This window comes from Vespula vulgaris, chromosome 25 (genome assembly GCF_905475345.1).
Source record: "Vespula vulgaris chromosome 25, iyVesVulg1.1, whole genome shotgun sequence".
Lineage (NCBI taxonomy): Eukaryota > Metazoa > Arthropoda > Insecta > Hymenoptera > Vespidae > Vespula > Vespula vulgaris.
The window spans coordinates 1,275,517-1,298,001 of NC_066610.1; the positions used below are offsets into that span (position 1 = coordinate 1,275,517).

At 31.3% G+C, this 22,485-nt stretch overlaps 3 protein-coding genes across 11 annotated transcripts; all 3 read right to left on the reverse strand.

Annotated features, from left to right (window-relative positions):
- Positions 1–226: 226 nt before the first annotated feature.
- Positions 227–12,910, reverse strand: LOC127072389 (uncharacterized). Of its 8 annotated transcripts, XM_051012798.1 has the most exons (10): positions 9,435–11,816; positions 8,815–9,344; positions 8,297–8,389; positions 5,403–7,790; positions 5,214–5,302; positions 4,475–4,612; positions 3,287–3,463; positions 3,071–3,193; positions 2,839–2,943; positions 227–2,700 (listed from the first exon to the last, which is right to left on the reverse strand). In XM_051012798.1, exons 2-10 carry the CDS (start codon positions 8,849–8,851, stop codon positions 2,386–2,388), a joined length of 3,465 nt encoding a protein of 1,154 aa, XP_050868755.1. In that variant the 5' UTR covers positions 8,852–9,344; positions 9,435–11,816; the 3' UTR covers positions 227–2,385. The 8 variants fall into 8 exon arrangements, with proteins under 8 accessions (XP_050868755.1, XP_050868759.1, XP_050868756.1 ...); XM_051012802.1 differs by lacking the exons at positions 8,815–9,344; positions 9,435–11,816 and adding an exon at positions 12,561–12,910; XM_051012799.1 differs by lacking the exons at positions 8,815–9,344; positions 9,435–11,816 and adding an exon at positions 12,540–12,910.
- Positions 12,911–13,363: 453 nt separating this feature from the next.
- On the reverse strand, positions 13,364–14,680 carry LOC127072407 (uncharacterized protein KIAA1143 homolog). Its single transcript, XM_051012831.1, has 3 exons — positions 14,338–14,680; positions 13,992–14,124; positions 13,364–13,904 (listed from the first exon to the last, which is right to left on the reverse strand). Exons 1-3 carry the CDS (start codon positions 14,443–14,445, stop codon positions 13,732–13,734), a joined length of 414 nt encoding a protein of 137 aa, XP_050868788.1. The 5' UTR covers positions 14,446–14,680; the 3' UTR covers positions 13,364–13,731.
- Positions 14,681–14,968: 288 nt separating this feature from the next.
- Positions 14,969–22,320, reverse strand: LOC127072393 (myb-like protein Q). 2 transcript variants are annotated; one of them, XM_051012809.1, is made up of 5 exons: positions 20,884–22,320; positions 17,905–18,015; positions 17,403–17,633; positions 16,882–17,142; positions 14,969–16,760 (listed from the first exon to the last, which is right to left on the reverse strand). In XM_051012809.1, the coding sequence occupies exons 1-5, from the start codon at positions 20,983–20,985 to the stop codon at positions 15,504–15,506; spliced, it is 1,962 nt and encodes a 653-aa protein (XP_050868766.1). In that variant the 5' UTR covers positions 20,986–22,320; the 3' UTR covers positions 14,969–15,503. The 2 variants fall into 2 exon arrangements, with proteins under 2 accessions (XP_050868766.1, XP_050868767.1); XM_051012810.1 differs by lacking the exon at positions 20,884–22,320 and having other exon boundaries at positions 17,928–18,009.
- Positions 22,321–22,485: the final 165 nt, after the last annotated feature.

Genomic DNA, 22,485 nt, shown 5'->3' on the forward strand with positions numbered 1-22,485 from the left:
TTTAATATATATTTATAATTCTAATATTAATAAAATATATATTAATAATAATATGTGAATTGACTAATTATAATCATTGATTGTCAACTAAAGTAGATTAGAAAAATCAGATGTTTGATTAGTATAATTTTGATGTAAGCAAATTTGTTGAATTGTTTATTAAGATTTAGAATAGAGTATAGATAAAAAAAAGAAGTAAAAGAAAAGAAATAAAAAGAAAAGAGGGTTGTAATACAATGTTGGTACACTTTATTTTTGTCATCATATAATATTGTACAAATTATTACAGTAAACTATATATTTCTGTAATTATGTCTATGAATGTTTCTCAGTTTGACCAACATAGCTCGTGCCATATAAATGGCAAGCAAGCAGCGCAGAGTTTAAATAATACAGCCTTAGAGTGCAAAAACGCACTATGGTATCCTTCTTCGTTTTACTGAATACAGTTTTTCATCATCTAAAATTATTACCTACTGTAACGTACAAAAATGATTAGGATTAAATTGAAATTATTAAATTAAACCCGTTACTTCTCTTGTTCTTCTTTTTTTTCCTTTTTTTTTTTTTAAACAACTATCTACATATCCATATAAGCCTATTTTATCAAGTTAGTGTATTACGAGAAGAGAGAGAGATAGAGAGAAATCATTTCTTCTTCTTGTAAATACACTATTGCTACTCTATAATTATTTCCTGTGTTTTTTTTCTTTTTCTTATTTTGCTTTTATGTATATATATATATATATGTATATATATAATATTGCTTTAGATATATTATACGTATACATATACAAATGTGTAGATATATATGTCTTGCATTATACGCTAACAAATTCAATTCTCCTTTGTATTCATGTTTTTGTTGTTTGTTTTTCTTTTCTTTAAGTGTGTATATGTGTAAGTGTATGTTGTGTGTTATCGTTTAACAGAAAAAAAAATGTATACATTAATGTGTGTGCCATCCTATTTTATTGATATATTTTGCTTAGATTATTTTCCTACGTTAATGTACATTTTTTGTTGTCGATTCTTATTAGAGCAAAAAAATAAGACTGGAGATTATTTGATTACAATATATAAAGACTGAAGAGCGCGCTTTAACTTATATAATAATAGATACAATTTACAACTTTATCTGTGTGTGGTTTTTACTCTTCTTCTTCTTCTTCTTCTTTTTCTTCTTCTTCTCTACTTCTTCTTCAATTACATTATAAATTATTCCGTACACACAACTTTATGAAAATATGACAGATAAATTATGTAATGGATAAAAATAACAATTTCATCGTTTCCTTATCATCATCATCATCATCATCATCGCCATCATCATCATCATCATCATCATCATTAGTTTTAAATGACGTATAATAATCAAAAGATAGACGCGATATTTATTATTATTATTATTCCAGAAGAACAATGATAATTATATTTCATGATAATTATTAAGTTTTTATTATTGTATACCAAAGGTGGTTCTAGAATATCCGAGGGCACTCTGGTTAGTTATTACAATTCCTGACTCGAGGAGTATAACCATTCAGAAATCGTTTTACAAATATTTCTTTTCCTTTTCTTTTTTTTCCTTTTTCATTTTTATTCATTTATTATTATTCTTTACCATTCGAATTATTTTATTAAATGAGAGAAAAAGGACCAAAAGAGATATATTATAATAAACTGTAATTCGTCGTCGTCGTCGTCGTCTTTGAAAAGTTTCAATGACAAAATAGAATGACATATTCGATTATATTTCTCTTACAAAAACAATTTACACATTACAAAGAATTTACTATTTAAAGTGTGTTGATATACATGACGAAGAATGCAAAATATTTTTTTTGTTTTTTTTTTGTTTTTTTTTCTTTTTTTTTAATATATATATATGCATTCGTTAAGTTCATCGTGTAAAGCGGGAATTACGTAGCTTTAGGATAAACTAAGGAATTAGACTGAAGGCCACGCTTTCATGTTTTTACAGTCTATTTTTATGTATGTCCGATAACAACAATAAAAATTCTTAAATAAATATATATCGGTATAATCATTGATGGAATATTATATTACGCAGTCAACTAGTTATTTTTTTCCTGTTTTCTTTCTTTCTTTCTTTCTTTCTTTTTTTTTCATTTTTTTTCTTTTTTTCTCTTTTCTTTTCATTTGCCAAGAGGTTGTGAATTTTCTTTTTCTTTATTATTATTATTATTATTTTTTTTTTTTAGTGTCGGTAATTGCATCTTAAGCATAGTTATATGCATACACATGTACACGGCACGTCTCAATCACTGTAAATTATTTTCAGTGATCGCTTATGGAGTACCACCTCAGAGTTACGTGAAATTCTGTTAAACAAGGATACACGTATCACTCTGCTGATCATTGCTATTTGCTTCTGCCCTGAGATGTGCCAGATCTAGTTGTAGGTTTTGCTGGTTGTGGAATTATTGTTATTTCATCATTTATCTTCAACGGTTTCAAAAGAGAATCATTTGATCTTGATGACGGAGACGATGGTGTATTCTTTTTATCCATTACTCTCTTGGCGACAACGCTATGCGCTGAGTATACATGATTTTCAAATTGTTTATACATCCCAAATGTGGCAGTGCAAACTGTACATTTATACGATAAATGCGCGGGTTTTAATGTCATCCCATGATCCCGTGCAACATGATTTAATAGTTTCCATTGGTATACCTAGAAATTATAATCAATTTTCAATTTTAATATTGATGCAATCTATACATTTTCTTTTTTATAAATCTTTCTATAGAATATGAACTATATATATATATATATTTATAGTATAGTAATAAAGGTTGAAAATATACTTACTCTGCCACATGCTGGACAACGACCAGCATCTTTTCCTCTATTTGCTGCTTCTTGCATACTGGACGTAACGAGTCCATGAGATCCAAGCAAATGTCTTTCCAAACCCTATTATCAAAATTGATGTTACGTTAACAAAATATTTTACATATTGTACACAGATGGAAATAAAATTCATAACGAAGAAATATTGTTTATATATGTATATATATAAAATATAGAATACTATTTTTACCTGATCTGTGAAAAATCGGAATTGACATTTTTGGCAGTTCAATGGAGGTCTGTTATAAATCATCTTTGGATGTATTTTTACTTTATGAATCCATTGCATGTGATTTCTTAGTTGCTCAAGATCCTATCAATATAAATATCAGATTTAGATATTTCTGTTTATAAATCTATTTTGATTAATTTTTTAATATTCGTGTTTAAATCCTTATGTATTTACCTTAATATAACCATCGCAAATTTCACATATAACAAATGTATTTTTCCCTCCAGATTTTGATGATGTTCCTGAACCAGGAATGGAGGTTTGAGATGTTGTACGTGGTAATGGAGTTATAGATATACTTGGTTGACTTAACAACTTTGCTGTAGGATTTTTTGTACTGGCCGTTGTGTTCTGAAAAAGAAAATATTTATATCGCTTTATAGATACTCAGAAAATATTATTTCTCTGAATCGTTCTTATTTTTGCATAATGTAAATACATCATTATAAAGTTACCTAATCTTTTAATATCATTAACTTAAAAATTATTCTTTTTGTTTTAAACTTACTCTCTTTTATCTCTTTACGAAAAACATAATAACTCTCCAAGATTTTAAACTCGTACATAAAATAATAACGCTTACAGTATTATAACAAATATAAATATCTTTTGTCATTACAATAATATTTTTCCTTAATATATTATCCCAATTAAAAAGGCACACCTTTAAGTTATTCTTAATTAATTTCAAGTAGAAACAGGTTAGTAATTTTTTGCTTGGCAATTAGTTAATATTACAATAATATGTAGTTTATATACCAGCCCAAATTACACATCCATTATTTTTCTTCTATTAATTGTAATATATGTATCATAAACAAAAATGTTACAAATTCTCCTAGCTTAATTGTACATATGGTCATAATATTTCATAATAGTTCATTTTAATATACAGTAAATATTATAAATTAAATTTTTTTTTTGTTTCTTTTTTACAAATAATTATAATGAAAAGCTAACGATAATGTGTGTATGTATATTTATATACACGCACACAAACACATACACACACTATATGTATAGTGTTATAATATACAAGAAATATTATAACAACAGAGTAGAATTTTTATGTATCATATATAAATTTGTTAAGTATATTATTATTATGATTATGATTATGATAATGATGTTGATGATGACGATGATGATTATTATTATTATAATATTATATTATTATTATTATTTTTATTAACCAGGGAAGCAACCACACATTTTTTTGTTGTTTTTTTTTTACAAAACAGACTTTTTTATGAAGTAAAAGTTACTAAGCACTTTGCATCTGTTGAACGTGTTATCCATGCGATCACAAATGCTATATAAATATAAGTTAACCTTCCTGATACCTTCTAGTATTTTATTTACCTGTGATGAGGACAACCTAGACAGAGAGTCGATTACGTTGGGTACAAGTGCAATGGGAGTGGGTTGACCGGAACTGCTGCCGCTACTGCTACTCACTCCCGAGACAGCCGACATGACAGTCCCAGAGCCACCCACCACCTGTCACCACCCATATATCTTTTTACTAATTCTTCAGATTTTTTTCCAAATCTTTTATTTTTCGATTTTTCTACGTTTCGCACTTTATGAATTATCATTATCGTAATATCTATTTATAATTAAATTTGTTGATACATATTTTTAAGCATATACAGTTAAATTAAAATATTTATTATTTCCAAGAAAATATTATCCCATGAAAATAATATCCGATTCGCTTTCAATAAAAAAATTATATTTTAGAAAATAGGAAATAAAAATTTCAATCAATTTAGAGAATCTGTAACATGATATTTGTAATTATTCCAAATAAGCCTAAGCATAGTAACCACTAAGCTGCTTTTATATAGTCATAAATTTTTCAATTACCCATCGGAGTTATTATCACCCTTCTTATAAAATAATTTTACTTTGTTTAATACATTGTGTTTATCGCAACACTTTCAACTGTTTATTTCAGATGTATTTCTGCATTATACTTTTGATACAGTAGAAATATATTGTATTTAAAAATACAATTCGTTGCATCAAATACGTTTTTATCAATAAAATCTGTTTATATAAAAAATGATAAATATAATAAAATAATAACATTTTTTACCTGAAATAATTGATTACTACCAAATTGGTACGAAGCAGGAACTAGTAGGCCAGAAGATGTTGGTCGATACATCATGCCTGCAACATTATCTGAAAAGTTGCTAAATTAAATGTTTGTACATTGATACTAATTCGTAATATAAAATGTATTATTATAAATATTATGCTAAAGATATCGATTAATTTTTACCTTGCCGCATCGTAGTACCACCAGGTCGTAATGCTTTCATATCTGAATATCTAGGCTGCATTGGTGGGCGTCCTCTTCCACGACCTGTGATCGGTGCTGGAAGTAGTTTCGGTAAAAGTGGTTGTGGACCTTTGGCACTCATAGCCATAGCGAGAGCGTTAGGATTAGTCGGCCCAACTGGACGTGCACGATTTAATCTTGGAATCTTCGCCGGTGGTTCCCAATCAGCGGCAGGTTCCAAATTCCGTTCTGGTCTAAATTTTTTAGAGCAAGCAAGAATGTGCCGTGTAAGTTTGCCTTTTTGGTTATCTTCAAATGGACAATTTGGACATTGATGAAAAGCTGGACCACGTTCCAATCGTCCACGAGTATTATGTTCTGCTTCCATATGGAATAATATATCATGAGGACTACGAACTTCCATTGGACAAAAATTACATTTGTAGACATAATTGCGCATATGAGGAGTTTCTAAGTGATGCTGCATTACTAATGTAGACTCCGTTTTAAAACTACAGAATTCACATTTTTTCATTTCTAAGTGGAATGGTTCATTATTTTCCTTACTAAATTCTAAATTCTTGATGAGTGAATTTATAGCTAATTGTGTCTCCGCAGATGTGCTACCTTTGCCCTGTTTACGTTTTTGAGTCCGTAATAGATCAGTTTGCACATATTCTTGAACAAGATTTACTCCAATTTGCATAAAAAATTTTCCCAATGGTAAATCAAAGTAAGTTATTACTTTATTCCTATCATCTTGCCTGATATCATGTTTGTCACTTATATTTGAAATACCTGATTCCATTGCATCTATTATATCACCTCCACTATCATCTCCATCCTTTTTAGACCTCAAACTTCCATCATTTTCACTTTCTTGGTTTCTGCTATCTACTTTTTTATTCATGTCCATTGAATCTTCATTAATATCTTGATTATCTTTATTATCTTCCGTCATCTTTTTTAATATCTCTTCCTTTTGTTTTTCCTCTATGCTTTTTTCTAATTTAGAAACAAATTCTTTCAATGGTTTTAATGGAGGTTTTTCATATACATAAGGTACTATAAATGATGGTGCTTCCACGACAAACATGTCATCAGTTAAAGTTGGTAATATCGGTGGCATTGGAGGAGTCACTGTAGTCATGCTACTTGGTTTAGGACTTAATTGTGCAGTTTTAGATGTCATGGGTACAGGTGTAATAGTTGTTCTCATATTTGGATACATCGTTTGTGTAGTCATATTCATTGGTACAACTGAGAAAGAACTGGTATTAGAAACCGTATGATGTGGCTTATTGTTACCAACAGGAAGGCCACCGCGGCCTGAAAGTATGGAGTTTGTGTCTATTATAACTAACGTAGGTTCTTTCTTGCCACCTTTGACGGACTTACTTCCAGCAGCAATTTCTACTAAGCGTTTAGTATCATTGACCACAATAGTGGTTTTACTATTTTTCGACGGTGACTTTAGTTTAGAATTCTCTTTATCTTTACTATCTATCCCAGCTAGTGGATCTTCAGGTTTAATTTCCTCTATATCAGAACCATCATCTTCTGCTTCTTCTTCAACTTCTCTTTCAATATAACTTGTTCTTTTAATATTACGAGAACTTCTTCTAGGTGTAATACTACTAAGATCTATTTGTTTCCTCTGTTTTTTTTGTTTAGTGGGATCTTTTATAGTACGTTCTTGAGTCGTATTAAGACCATTATTATTCTTTGCACTATCCGTTATCTCCTCTATTTCGGGACTATCGCAGCTACCATTTTCTTCGCATATTTTCACATCCGATGTATCCATACTGCTTTCCACAATTTCAGCAGAATCATTAGATTCTTGAACATTACTACTACATGACAACTCTTTATCCTCGTTTATGTTAGATTTTTTTAAAGTGAACACATCGTCATTATCCATTCGTACTCTCGTGATACTTTCATCCAAACATTCTATGTCAGAGTTATTACTCTGTTCATCAACATCCATAGCTTCACGAGATGTGTTTCTACACTTATCTTCATTTCTAGACACTTCACTAGTATCGTTCATCTCACTGACACCATCGGAAGATTCTGAAACTATGGAGTCATTTCTTGACTCATATAAGCAACCCCCCTTACTCCTATTCTTTCTCGAATCATTTTGCTCACTATCTTCCGATTGTATACCCCCTTCTTCATGCTCAAAGTGTCTTCTTTCCATAACATCTTCCTCTTCGTCCTCATCTTCATCTTCTTCCTCTTCCCCATCCCCTTCCCCTTCCCCTTCTTCTATCCGTTTACTAATAGTCTCGTTCGATGAAGTTTTGACACTGTCAGAATCTGGATATTCTTCTTTTTCAGTACTATACTTTCCATTGACACCATTTGGAATGACCATGTCTGGGAACAAATAAATAACACTTTGAAATTATACAAACATACAAAATCGTAAAAATCATTATCATGTCAACAAAACGATGGCACACTTCGATAGAAATAAATCTAATCGTCAAGATATCTTTAAAAGATATCTTACCATTGTTCACGATTTTGACCATATACTTTCAAACAGCTTATATAATCGTAATAAATACTTAATGAAAACTTAAATCCAAGAGTATTCTTTTAAATATTTTACAAAACAATAAGAACTCTCTTCGACTTTCCATAAAACGACGCGTTCCCTTTAAAAGAGTAAACTAAACGTTATAAAGAAAAAGAAGTTAACCGTCGATACGATCCAAAAAATAAACAAGTCCCAAGTACGAACAATAAAAACCCAGGATGTGTGCATCAAAATACACAACGGAAAGAAAAGGAAAAAGAAAAAGATAAGAAGAGAAAAGAAAAAAGAAAAAAGAAAACAACAACAAAAGAAGAAAAAATAAATTAAAAAAATTGTCTACCTTTTGACACTTTGTCAGAATTATTCTGAGAAGAGTCCTTAACAGGAGGTTCTTCCAACGTCCCGTCCATGGGGCCACGACTGTAGAGTCGATCTAAACAATAAATAAAATAAAAACTGACATGAGGAGATTGCGGCGGGAGGGAACTAAAAAAAGGACTAATACTATATGGAATATTTTGTCAAAATATTAAACGAACGTAAGAGAAGATTGATAGAGAAAGAGAAGTTAAAGGAGGAGGACGAGGAGGATAAGGAGGAAGAGGAGGAGAGGGATAGGGAGGGTTATGAGAGAGAGAGAGAGAGAGAGAGAGAGAGAGAGAGAGAGAAAGAGAGAGAAAGAGAGAGAGAAAGAGAAAGAAAGAGAAAGGGAGAGAGAGAGAGAGAGAGAGAGAGAGAGAGAGAGAGAGACGGGAAGAGGGAGTGAATTTTTAGCGGGGCCAAATTTTTCAAAATGGCGCTGCGAATTCCGTACTCCTAACTCCCCTTGGAGATCAACCCATAACCAAGAAAATTCACCTCTCGAGCGGGCACCGTTTGACGGGTCACGAATCATGTAATATCCCCTTATGTGATCCTTAGCCAAGGATTATTATTAGAGATGCACCATCCACGAACAAGGCTTTTTTCTTTGCCGATCGACGACGAATAGAATAGGAGGGAAAAAAACAAAAAAAAGGAAATAGATTTGATCGCCTCCTAGGCGACGAGGAGGAGCACACCCGTGCAACGCGACGACACAACCACGGAAGCAGCAGTAGCAGCAGCAGCAGACCGACGAAAGAGGAACGAGAGAGAGAAAGAGAAGAGAGAAAGAGAGGAGAGGAGAGGAGAGAGAGAGAGAGAGAGAGAGAAAGAGAGAGAGAGAAGATGGGACAGAGAGGAGAGGAGAGGAGAGCATAAGGGAAAAGGAGGAGAGAGAGAGGGGTAGGAGAGAAGAGAGTGAGAGAGGGGAAGGAGAGGAGAGAGAGAGAGAGAGAGAGAGAGAGAGAGAGAGAGAGTCCACGAAGCAGAGCAGCACACAGCTTTTAACGGTTAGCGTCGGTCACCTGCGAGAGAGATACAACTATTGCGTTAGCGAGTCAACAATTTTGTCAATTTATTATTAAACAAATTAATCAAGTTGGTTTGATTTTAACCTTTATCTATAAACTGTTTTACTTTACTTCTCTCAATCTTTTATTGTAAGATACTTGTGTGGATCTGTCTATGATGTCTCTCTCTCCTTTTCTCTATCGCGCGCGCACATACACATACATTCACACAGTACACACTTTTACTCACTCACTCATCCCCTCCTTGCATAAACACACACACACACAGAGATACACATCGCGCACAGTCAACCTCGTAGCGTAAAACGTGGCTAAACAACCCCATGACGCATCCAATGTCTACCCTAATCATACTTTTTCGACATAACCTCACTTCCTTTCCCTCACCCCAATTCACTCCACTTCACTCCACTCTTTCACTTCATTCTTCATTTTCTTGTTTCATTTTGTAATAAATTTTACACGTGTATGATGTATTATGTATGTATGTCATGAGAGAGAGAGAGAAAGAGAGAGACAGAGAGAGAGAAAAAGAAATTGTAAAAAAAGAATAATCGATATGAATTAGAACAAATTAAATCCCGATGACGATTATTATTATTATTATTATTATTATTATTATTATTATTATTATTATTATTATTATCAAAGAATTGAACGAATTATTTTAATTCTTTTTTCTTTCATTGAGAAAAAGAAAAAAATATTTTTTATTTTTTTCCTTAGAAATTATTGTCAAAATAATATCTCTCATTGGTTTCTCTTTTGATTAAGAAAGATCTTTTGACCCCCGTAGAACGCGTGATGTATGTATCTCGGCGAACGACGCGCGACACGTTGCCATCGTCAACTTTGGAGAAGAGCCGAACAAAAAGAAAGAGAGGGGGGAGTAACGAGAGAGAAAGAGAGAGGCAGAGAGTGGGGGGTTAATAGAGAAAGAGAGAGAGAGAGAGAGAGAGAGAGAGAGAGAGAGAGAGAGAAATGCATTCGTTGTGTGAAGAATCGAAGAAGATCAAGTCGAATATTCATCACACACGATTGCCTTTTTCAAAATTGTTGCGTGTTGCCATTTCGTGTGTGTGTGTGTGTGTCTGTCTGTCTGCCTGTCCGCTAGTAAGTGCGCGCGCGTACGTGTGCGTGCAGAGTTTTATGACTTAGCGGAATTTTTTTTTTAAGCAACGTTTCTCTTTTTTCTTTCTTTCTTTTCCTTTTCTTCTTCTTTCTCTGTGCTTACGTTAAACACACACCGACGCCGTTTTACTGTAGTTGTTGTCGTCCTAGTCGTCGCCGTCGTCCTAATCGTCGTCGTCGTCGTCGTCGACGTCGACGACGGTAGAAGCAACGGCAGCGACGACGGCGGTGGTGGCGGTGGCGGTGGCTACGTCTCTCTGTCTGTCTGTCTCTTTCTTTGTTTCTCTCTCTCTCTCTCACTCACTCACTTTTCTCTGTCTCGGTCACGCACCCAATAATAAATACGCACCTGACCACCATTGAACTCCTACACCGATTTATCGTCATAACGTAACATTTTCTTTTTCTTTCTTTCTTTTTTTCTGTCCTCGTCTACTTCGATTGACTAAACTAGTTTAGTTTTTTTTCCTTTCTTTCTTTCTTTCTTTTTTTTACCTAACCCCCTCCCTCTTCCCCACCCTTCTCATCCGTCCATCACATACACCATATAACACGCACGTTCACACATACATTCTCTCTCTCTCTCTCTCTCTCTCACACACACAACGGGATATACTTATTTCGCGTTACAAACGCGTTCCTTAATAAGACGACTCTCCGACGACGTCTCTACGTTGGTACGGGTTACACACCGATTTTATTCACAGATCACACAATCGGAGAAAATAGTAAACATTTCTAACGATGAATGTGTTACACACTAGAGGACAGGAGCGTCGGTGGTAACGTTAAAAAGTTATGCCCCAGGGCCGTCCCTAGTTTACAGGTTCTTTTTCTCCCCCCACCCTTTCTCTCTATCTCTCTCACTCCATCTATCTCTCGCTCTCTCTTCTCTTCTCTTCTCTCTCTTTCTCTCATTCTCTCTCTTGATCAAGATCGTCATCTTACTCAGGGGTAATGGCGACGGGGTGCGCGGGGGAGGAATGCGGGGATACGGAGAATATCAGACGCTTTAATTTTGTAGGTTAATTTTGTATCTTTTTTTTTCCTTCTTACGTTCCAACTTTTTTTTTCCTTTCTTTTTTATTTATTTTTTTATTTTTTCTTCTCTTTCTCTTTCTTTCTTTCTTTTTCTTTTTTTTTTATATATATATAAGGATGGACATCAAAACGAATACCAAGAAAATTTTTATTCGAATGTTGTTTGATTGTAATCCTTGTCCTTTTTGTTTTTGTTTTTTGTTGTTTCCCAATCGACAGAAATATTTAGGGATCGATAATTATGAGAATGTAATTCTTTATTTATTTATTTTTGTTTTTTTCAAACACTTCATTATGTTTCAGTGGATGTTACAAAATTCGTTCATCAAATTTTAATTGAAAATTTAGCGTAAACCCTTTTCGATGAAGTTCGTAAAATTGTTTTTTATATATATATATATATATATATATATATATATATATATATATATATATATAAATTGATGACGTCTTTAAGGATAGGATCTTTGTCGCGCAGGATGATTATATAAAAAAACAATTCTTTTTCCGAAGATCAAATTTGAGGTTAAAAGTTACAAGTAACCTCTTTCGGTTTAAGGTAAAAAAAAAGATTTTACGAAATAATCGTATTCTCAAAAAAGGAGTGGTTTTTGGCGGACATTTAAAAAAAAGAATATTTCGGAGATTAAATTTGAGGTTTAAACGATACGAATTAACATTTTTCGATGAAAAAGCTAAAGTATTAGAAAAGGAAAAAAAAAGAAAAAAAAAGAAAAAAATTAAAAAATTGTCATCAATTAGAAAAAAAATATAGGGGGTGTAAATAGGAGATAGATACGGCCCTGAAGTATTGTGTTATTAAGTATATAACCGTAGAAATGAGAAATTCCATAGAGAGATCAATTGTAAAAGTTGAAAAGATATATACATATATATATATATATATATATATATATATATATATATATACATATACATATATCATATATATATATATATGTATATATATATATATATATATACTTTTCATTGGCTCGACTGCGAGATTTACTTTACCTCGCTTTAAAAGAAACGAACTTTTATCGTTGATATCGTTCTTTCTAAAGGGAAAGATTTAGAATGATCCCGCCATTTCTCTTTAAGGGCTGCCTTTGGCTCGTCGAACAGCTGCCGTGGTGGTCGACGTCCGATCGCGATTATCCCCCCAAAGAGGACCGATAATCGAAACACACACGCATCTGAAATGCCGCGCTATTTAAATTCACTGACCGTTTCGTACACTGACAAATGTCGGACACGCTTAAGACTCGTTCTACACTTCTTACACACCGTTATTGTATCGATATTATTCACATATATTTGATGTTTATTTGGCTTCGACGTCATGGATCTTTCTTACCTCCGTCGTCTAAAACTGCCAAGATGGCGACCGTAATCACGTGACCGCAAATTTTATGACGTACGCGTTATGTTAAAGGGGACCAAACGACCAGTAGCGTTTCTTCTAGATTATCACGTGATCATATACACGTGCACGTCCAATGAGAGACTCTCCCTAAGAATAAGGGCAATCTGCAATCGCAACAATGTACAAACTACGGGGTTGACGTTAAGGTACCCGCCCTTTTCTATTTTAAGCTTCACTTTTTTTTTATTTATTTTTTTATTTATTTTTTATTTTTTTTTATAATTGTTATTTTTATACTTAAAAAATATAATTTATTTTTTTTTAAACATTTATTTTATAAACTCGTTCTTTTTTAATAAAATATTTATTATAAAATTACATATATCTTCAGAAACAATTGTATTTCCTGTTTAATAACATTCTTACTCTTTCATATAGATATATGTGTACTTATATTTATTATATACAATCTTTTTCTTAAAATTTTCAATATTATGTAAATGTATCTCGTTAATATATTACATAAATTATATTTATGGATATCATATGTACAAATTTAATTGAAATTTATAAAATTTCAATCGATCACATTATTACCGACAAATGTCAGAATATTTTGTAGACAAATATTATAGTAAAAATAACGAATATACAAATATTATTAGAATTATATTTTAACAAGAGAAGTAAACTTTGTTGTATGCTAAAGATATTATAATCTATCTTTCAAAAATTTGAAATCAAAGCAGCAATTGTTAACAATACTCTATATAAAGTATCGTCGAAAAATATTTAGTAAATAAAAATTAAATAAAATAATATTTACAATTATATTACTTTTTATCCTAAATTTTCTTCCTCTTCGTCGTTAAACGATAAAATAGCTTTCTTGTGTTTGTTCTTTTTAATTTTTTTATTATCAGGCCCTTCGACCAAATCTATAGTTCTCTTTTTTAATTTATCTTTACTAAATATAATCCGTTTAGACAAATCAGCCGGAGCTGCAGCTTCCTCTATAAATTTCCAAACAAATTATGTAGATTGGAATAGAATATTATTAAATATCGGATAAGAAAATATTTATATGAATGAAATTATACCTTTTTGTTTTTGTTTTTCAAAAGCTTCTGCTTCTTCTGCAGTTAAATCTCCTGAATTTAATACAACAACAAGAGGCTTCTCTCCATCTATATCTTCTGCTTCGTCGTCAGAGACACGAGGCAAAATTTCTTTCTATTTAAAAAATGAAATTATTATGTTACTTCTTTTTATATAAATATTTTTTTTTTTTTAATATTTTTTATCGGTAACACACATCTATTATTTTGTATTAAATATATACATTATACAGAATTATAGAAATATAATCAATATATTATTTATAATAGATTGGTATAAAAAAAACTTAAATTTATAAAGAAAGATAAAGAATGTTTACATCTTTACCTTTGTGTTAATTGTTGGTTTTTCCTTGTATTGAATTTGTTCTTTTAATTCTCTTAAAAATTTAGGTTCTTCAGGTCTAATGTACGACACTAATTTTTTTCTAGACATATTTCTTAATACTTGTAGAAATTTGTGCAATTAAATAAATATTCAGATAGTTAGTAAAGTAACATAACCTCTCACGACGCATACCAAGCTAAGTACGATGGATATTTGATTAAAGCAAATGTAAAGCGTTCTCTAGTAAACGATCTTGCTTGTGATAGGTTGACGCATGAACCAATCATATGACAATTAGAATAATTTTTTCTAACCTTTTTAATTAAAATTCAGGTTAAACAAATCAATATATATATATACACACACACCCACACAAATAATATATATAATTAAATATTCATATTATTTATATATATAAATTATATATTATATATATAATATATATATATAATTAAATATATATTTTCATATATTATATAAGAATATATTTTTAAAAATATTTTATTTCTTTTTAACATTTTCCTTTTAATCAAAAATGTTGAAAAAATATAAAATGTTAAAATACAAATGATTTTCTCTTTTTTTTTTCTTTACATTTATGTATAGGAAATTGAATAAAAATATGCATATATAGATTTTTATGTTTTTTTATTTATAATGTTTATTTGTTTCGTCCATGGAAGTGGGTAGCTAATATGTTAAATTGTTTGCTATTGCTCGGTGCATCCTTAAAAAATTTATCAAACTTTTATTAGCTTCTACATTGATCAAAGAGACAATTCCAAGTGCAGTTTTATATTTCTTTCATTGTAGAATAATATTACAATCTCATCCATTAGAAAATGGACATGCAACTATAGTATAAACGAGGAAGCATTGTTAACACCTAATTATTCGAGGAGAAATACTTTTCATTAAAATTTTCATTTCAAACATAGATTTCATTAATTCGAATTTTATTAAACTCTTCCAAGTACAATCAGGTGTTTAGAAAAAGAAACGAATTTACTTTGTAAAATGTCAAACATATTCTCAGTAAAAAGAAATATAAGCTTTAATAAAAAAAGATAAATTGGCAAGAATAGAAAGGACCACCCCACGGATATGGTACAACGCTCATTTTATATAATATCCCAGCGTATACAGAAATCTAAGAAGAAATAAATTCACAATCGAGTTACTTCCGAGCTGTTAATTGCTCTGAGTTTTCCTTCAGAATGACTAGAACGTCGATGTCTGATTTGAGCATGATTACTAGCGACATAGCCAGATTCTTTATGTTTTTCCAATTGAACGACCGGTAAAAATCTTGGACTGGGTTCATCTAGACATTCACAGCTTATACTACCATCTAACTCGTTTTGATAAGGAGGCGGTATGAGAAGGCTTTCGGTAGACTTGGTAGGTTGAAAATGTCGAGTACTGCCAGTGGAATAAGTTGTACTGCTACTTGTTCTTCTTTGTACTGTACCAGTAGGTGTCTTAGCACGACCATGACCTCCTTTTCCAGGTCGTTCAGCACTGTGTGTCTTTATTGTAGCTGTATCCAGATAACCATATCCAAATCCATATCCACCGAAAGCTTTTGTAGTTAAATTATCCCATGACTTGGGTTTGGCATATTGAAGGCACGGTGGCGGTCTTTGGTGAACATTTGGATCCCAGTAAAGCGTATCTGTGCTTAGACTAGTGGAACACGAAGCTACGCTATCAGCAGTAGTTGATACGTCACTACTGGTAATGGAGTGAAGACTATGACCGGAAGATCTGGAACAATTGTGCGTACCATGTTGTTGTTGTTGTTGTTGTTGTTGTTGCTGTTGTTGCTGTTGTTGTTGTTGTTGTTGCTGCTGCTGTTGTTGTTGCTGTTGCTGCTGTTGTCCTTGCTGTTGCTGCTGTTGTTCTCGTTGAGCCTGTGTCGCATGTTGTTGCTGTTGTTGTTGTTGCTGCTGTTGCTGTTGTTGTTGTTGCTGTTGCTGTAATTGTTGTTGCTGAAGATGATTTTGTTCGTTTCTAGCTCGACGTTGTTTCTCACGTCTTCTACGGCTTGGAACACAGTTTGGATCGCAGCAAGGGCTAGCCAGATCATATGCGTCCAAACTACCAGTATCCGATTGTTCTCGACGACGATTAGCACTTGAGATACAAGCGACGCATAGACTATTCTGTTGAGAATGATGAACCGATATGTCTCCGCTCGTCGACGAATTCTGTTGCTGCTGACAAGATTTGTGTGACTTCATTTTCGCTGGTGTACCGCTCATACTATTTGCTTGATGATAACTATGACGTGAAGAAGTGGACGCACCAGATTCGCTGGGCATCTTTGAAAGAAATTGATGATGATCGCTTCGAGAACGTGGTGGTCCTACTGTTACCAAACAAGCAGCACGTGGTATCAAACATGGTCGACCATCACCGAACTGAAAAAGAAATGAATATATATATATATATATTTATTATAATTATTATATATTATATATTATATTTATTATATATATATATTTATATCAACAAACAATCATATTAAATCTTTATAATCACCAAATTGTAAAGTAAAAGATGTTCCGTAGATGTTGCAGGTCGACAACATTGAATGGTTGACGAATTAAAACTCGATGATGGAGATGGTTGATTAGGATTACTTGTTATAACACTACTGGGTGTTCTTTTACGTGCTGGAAGCGAATGTGTCTTCCATCGACCCATCAATATAGAACGTTCTCTTTCACATAATCTTTCAAGCTCACCTAAGCGTAACTGAAGAGTACGTTGCAGCTCCAGATAATGCATATGTAATCGTACCTGAGAGATTAAATTTTTGTCTAGTCATTTGTCAAATATTATTATTATTCAAATATATATATCAAGAAGATAACTTTATATCTTTTTTAAATTGACAATCCTAAAGAAAGCTTTTTATTATCCAGAAACGTAATATTTTCATTAGAATAAGTTACACGAAAAGATATTTTACTATTTTACAATGTAATAGAAAGATGTATAGAGTTAATTTAAAGAAAGACAAGAATAGAATGAAAAATGATTCAAATCATTATCCATACCTTTCTCACACAATCCTCAAATGATACGACCATTCTCATTCTGGTATCACAATTCTTTATAAAGTTCACAAGGGTAGTATGATCAGCTCGATCCATTTCATGACCATTTATAGAAAGTATAACGTCACCTTCTCTCATGCCTGCTTTGAATGCAGGTCCATCATATTCTATATAATCGACATATGTGATCATTTCTATCTCTTGTTCTCTCTTATAATGTATTCCATAACTCTGTAACGACAACAAATAAAAAACAAAATAACAAATTATTTCAATAATTAATAATACATGTATATGTATATATGTTTTCCAAAAAATTAAAAAATTATAAAATTGAGATATTTTTTAAACTTATGCGATCTTACCAATTAAAAAAGAATATATAAAGAGAGAAATATAGAACTATTTAAACAAAAATGTTTGTATCAGATGAAACGTATTTCTTATACCTTATAGCGAAGCAGAAAAATATATAATACATAAATATGAATACATGTTTTACCTGTAATGTGAAACCATACGTGCCGTTTTTCTTTTCCACGATAATGGTACGACGTCTTCTATCTTCGTTCACTCTTGATACACGATCTGACTTGGATCGTTCTAGTACAGCCTGCAATATAAATATGTAATGCAACTATTAAAAAATTCAAACTATAAATAAAATCTATAAACACAGAATGATTCTCTCAAAGCAATTTTAACAAGTTATAGCTTTATTTTTTCTTTTTCTTTTTTTAATTGAAATTAAAAAAAAATGTTACAAGATGTAATTCGTGATCATATATTTTTTAATGAGTGCAACGATGCATCTGCATTTTATTATTTCACTATTTTCTTCATTTGGAGAGCTTCATTTTCTTTTTATATATTAATATGATCAAAAAATGATTACATTGCAAAAAAATGTTTTTGTTAAAGGGAATGAATCACGCACACACACAGACACACAAATATAAATTGCAATTATTAAATAAAATAAAATTGAAATTGTAATTTTACATATATTTATGTAATAACTGTTTATTAAATATATAATAATAATAATAATAATAATAATAATAATAATGATAATGATAATGATAATAAACATTTTAGTAATTTTATAAAAATTGTAAGATTAATTAATCAATAAATAAAAATTTCTTTTTTCTTTTTTTATTATTAATTATTTATAAAAAAAGAAATAAATATAAATTTTATTTCTTAACTTTTAACTTGTACTATTTCAATATAATAATGCAAAACAATAACGTGCAGTTATTAAAAAATAAAATAAAGATAAATAAATAAATAAAACAAAATAAATAAAAATAATTTACTAAGTGAAAAAAAAAAAAGAGAACCATATATGGATATATAAGAAATTTATTGAAGAAGAAAAAAAGAGGAAAAGATCGATTATACACATAAAACTATTATTAAAAGTTATATGCTCTTTAACCTAATCAATGATCTCGAAAATATCAATGTTCTGCTTTAACGTTACTACCTATATAAAAGTTAAACAGGTAAAGAAGCTCACTGACCCTGAACGACAAGATAAGAATCATGTTTCACATATCACCTAACCGCATATAAGCGTTAGTAATATAATAATAATAATAATAATAATAATGATGATGATGATGATGATGATGATGATGATATTAATAACAATAATAATAATAATAATAATAATAATAATAATAATAATAATAATAATAATAATAATAATAATAATAATAATAATAATAATAATAATAATAATAATAATAATAATAATAATAATAATAATAATAATAATAATAATAATAATAATAATAATAATAATAATAATAATAAAATGATGATGATGATGATAATGATGATGATGATAAAAAACAATATGGAGGAAAAAATCTAACAACGTTAAAAAAACTTTATTTAAATTTAACTCGACTTACTTTATGTAAATCTAATTCAAGAATTCTAATCAACGACAACAACAACAATAATAATAATAATAATAATAATAGTGATAATAATATTAATAATAATAATAGTGATAATAATATTAATAATAAAAAAAATAAAAAAATAGCAATAAAAGCAAGAAGAAAAAAATCTGTTAATCGTTACTACGGCGATGTTATGTATATCTAATTCAAGAATTCTAATCAAAAAGGATTGCAACAATGTGCAATCTCTATGCAGTACTTCGATGCGTTCATCGACTTCATCTTTTCTCTCTTTCTATCTTTCACTTTATCTATCTCCCTTTCTCTCATACTCTATCTTTTACGCTATCTCTCTCTCTCTCTCTCTCTCTCTCTCTCTCTCTCTCCCTTTCTCTTTACGCTATCTCTCACTCTCTCTCTCTCTCTCTCTCACTCTATCTCTTTCTCTCTCTCTCTCTCCCTTTCTCTTTACGCTATCTCTCTCCCTTTCTCTTTACGCTATCTCTCTCTCTTTCTCTTTACGCTACCTCTTTCTCTCTCTCCCTCTCTCTCTACGCTATCTCTCTCTCTCTCTCCCTCTCTCTCTACGCTATCTCTTTCTCTCTCTCTCTCTTCCTCTCTTTCTCTCTCGTTAAGCTATCTCTTTCTCTTTTTCTCTTTAGACTATTTCAACCCTCATCACTACTACACTAACTCACTCATATACAGAGTTCACACTGACATTGTTACTACCACTACTCCTAATGCTACAATATTATTATGGTTACTACTACTATTACTATTTTACTATTACTACGTTATTGAACAAATACATGCACGAATATAGATAAAATTTTTTTTAGATTTTCCATCGATACACCAACACACACATCTAAACTAAATTTGATTCTCTCTGTATATACCATTTGCTTTGCGTTGCATGCGAGTACGCGCACACACACATACAAAATTAATACAAAGAGTCAAATTGTACAATTATATATGAAACTAACGCATTATTAATATTACTATTATATTAAATATTATTTCTAATACTAAGTTATACACACAGAAAAATAATAATACTAATATTAATCCTATTACTAAGTTAAATACATATACACACAGATATAATCATACATAACAATCACACACATACACGCGCGCGCGCGCGCGTGTAAATTCAATGATATATCCAACAGATAATAATAAAAATCATAAATTATTATTAGTATTAGTATTAATAATATAATTAATATCAATTAATATTAATATTAATATTAATACTATATATGAAACACATGTATAGAAATACTCGTACTAATACTAATACTACTATCCAATTACACGTACACAAAGCAATCACTCATACACACACATGCACGTTTCTATCCAGAGAGATACCCAGCCATAGAAATCATAGAATTACTTAATAGTGGTAAATCAATATTAGAAATTCAGTGAAGAAACTTTAACGGATTAAAACAGATTATTTTCTCTCTCTCTCTCTCTCTCTCTCTCTCTCTCTCTCTCTCTCTCTCTCTCTCTGTATTATTAATAAATAAATACGTATAAATAATTACACATTCTACTACACCACTCCATTCCTCTTCATCGCTGTTGTCAACGCCACTACGATGTTGCTGGGCAGCCGTATCAGAATTTTGCGGTGAACCGTTGTTCATCGCTGTTGTTCGATCTTTAAACTTTATCAAACAAAAGTTCTTCCTTTTATCGTTTTTATTCCTCTTTAATATTTTCTCTAATATTTTCTCCCTTTTATTTCTCCCTTACTTTCCTCTTCTTCTTCTTCTTCTTCTTATTATTATTACACACTTATCACCCTTAAAAACTTTTTTACAAATTATTGTTATCGTTATTGTTATTACTGTTATTGTTGTTGTTATTGTTGACGTTGTCATCGAACATTTTCACGTTCATTTTTTTTCCTCTTCTTTTTTTACAAAATTCGATCTTAAAAGAGCGAAGAGGAAGACGATGACGACGATGACGACGATGACGACGATGATGACGATGATGACGATGATGATGACGAAGACGTAGAGTCACCACTAACTTTGGACGAGGTAAACGCGCGTTACGCTGGATTATATATGCGGTTTGTACTCTCGGCTACATCCTACCCTACCACCCCCACCTCTACTCCAACCCCCACCCTTAGCCCTCTCCGGACCTCATCCACCAAGTTTATACTGCGCCTGCTCGACAATATCGGCCTATCCACCCCCATTTCGAGTCGGTCTCCTTCGAGGGTGATAAGATTGGTGGTAGAGGTGTATAGGGGTGTATGGGGGTGTACAGGGGTGTACGGGGTATAGAAGGGTATATGGAAGGTGTGTGGAGGGGAAAGAGGAGGAAGAGGGAGGGGTTGATCGAGGGAATAAGAGGGTTGAGACGAAGAGAGGGTTGAGAAAGAGCAAGCGCACTATGCTGAGTTTTCTCTCTCTCTTTCTCTTTCTCTCTCTTTCTCTCTCTATCTCTCTTTCTCTCTCTCTCTCTCTCTCTCTTTCACTCTCTCTTTCTCTTTCTCTCTCTATCTCTCTTTCACGCTATCTCTTTTTCTTTAGGGAATTCTATAGGGTAGGACAAATATTTCTAGATAAAGGGGAATCAAAAGATACAAAGATGATAAAAAATTAATTACTTGTACTTTTGGAGACACTTTTTTCTAAACTAGTTACTGTTTTTTTGAATATTTTTATCTTTCTTTTCTTCAGTTTTTTCTTTTTTTTAATCTTTTTTTTTTTTTATAAATTAAACGAAACGACAAATCTACTTCGAAGATACGTGACTTTGAACTTGAAAGCTCGGAAATTAAGTTTTGAGATTCATTTTGGAAATTAATTACGAATTTTTGGCACACCTTGTAGATTTTCTCTCTCTTTCTCTCTCTCTCTCTCTCTCTCTCTCTCTCTCTCTCTCTTTCTCTTAAAGACATGTGTATTCGCATTGGGAGAAAATCATTTCCGTTGAAAGATTTTATGTATTTTCGCATCCGGATGATATTTTTCAAGTGTCTTATTTTTAATTTTAGCTTGAAATATATATATATATATATATATATATATATATATATATATATATATATAATATAGTGCAACATAAGTTTGAGACAAAATGTTGCTTCTAATATATCCTAAAATATTGTAGAAAAGATCAGGATA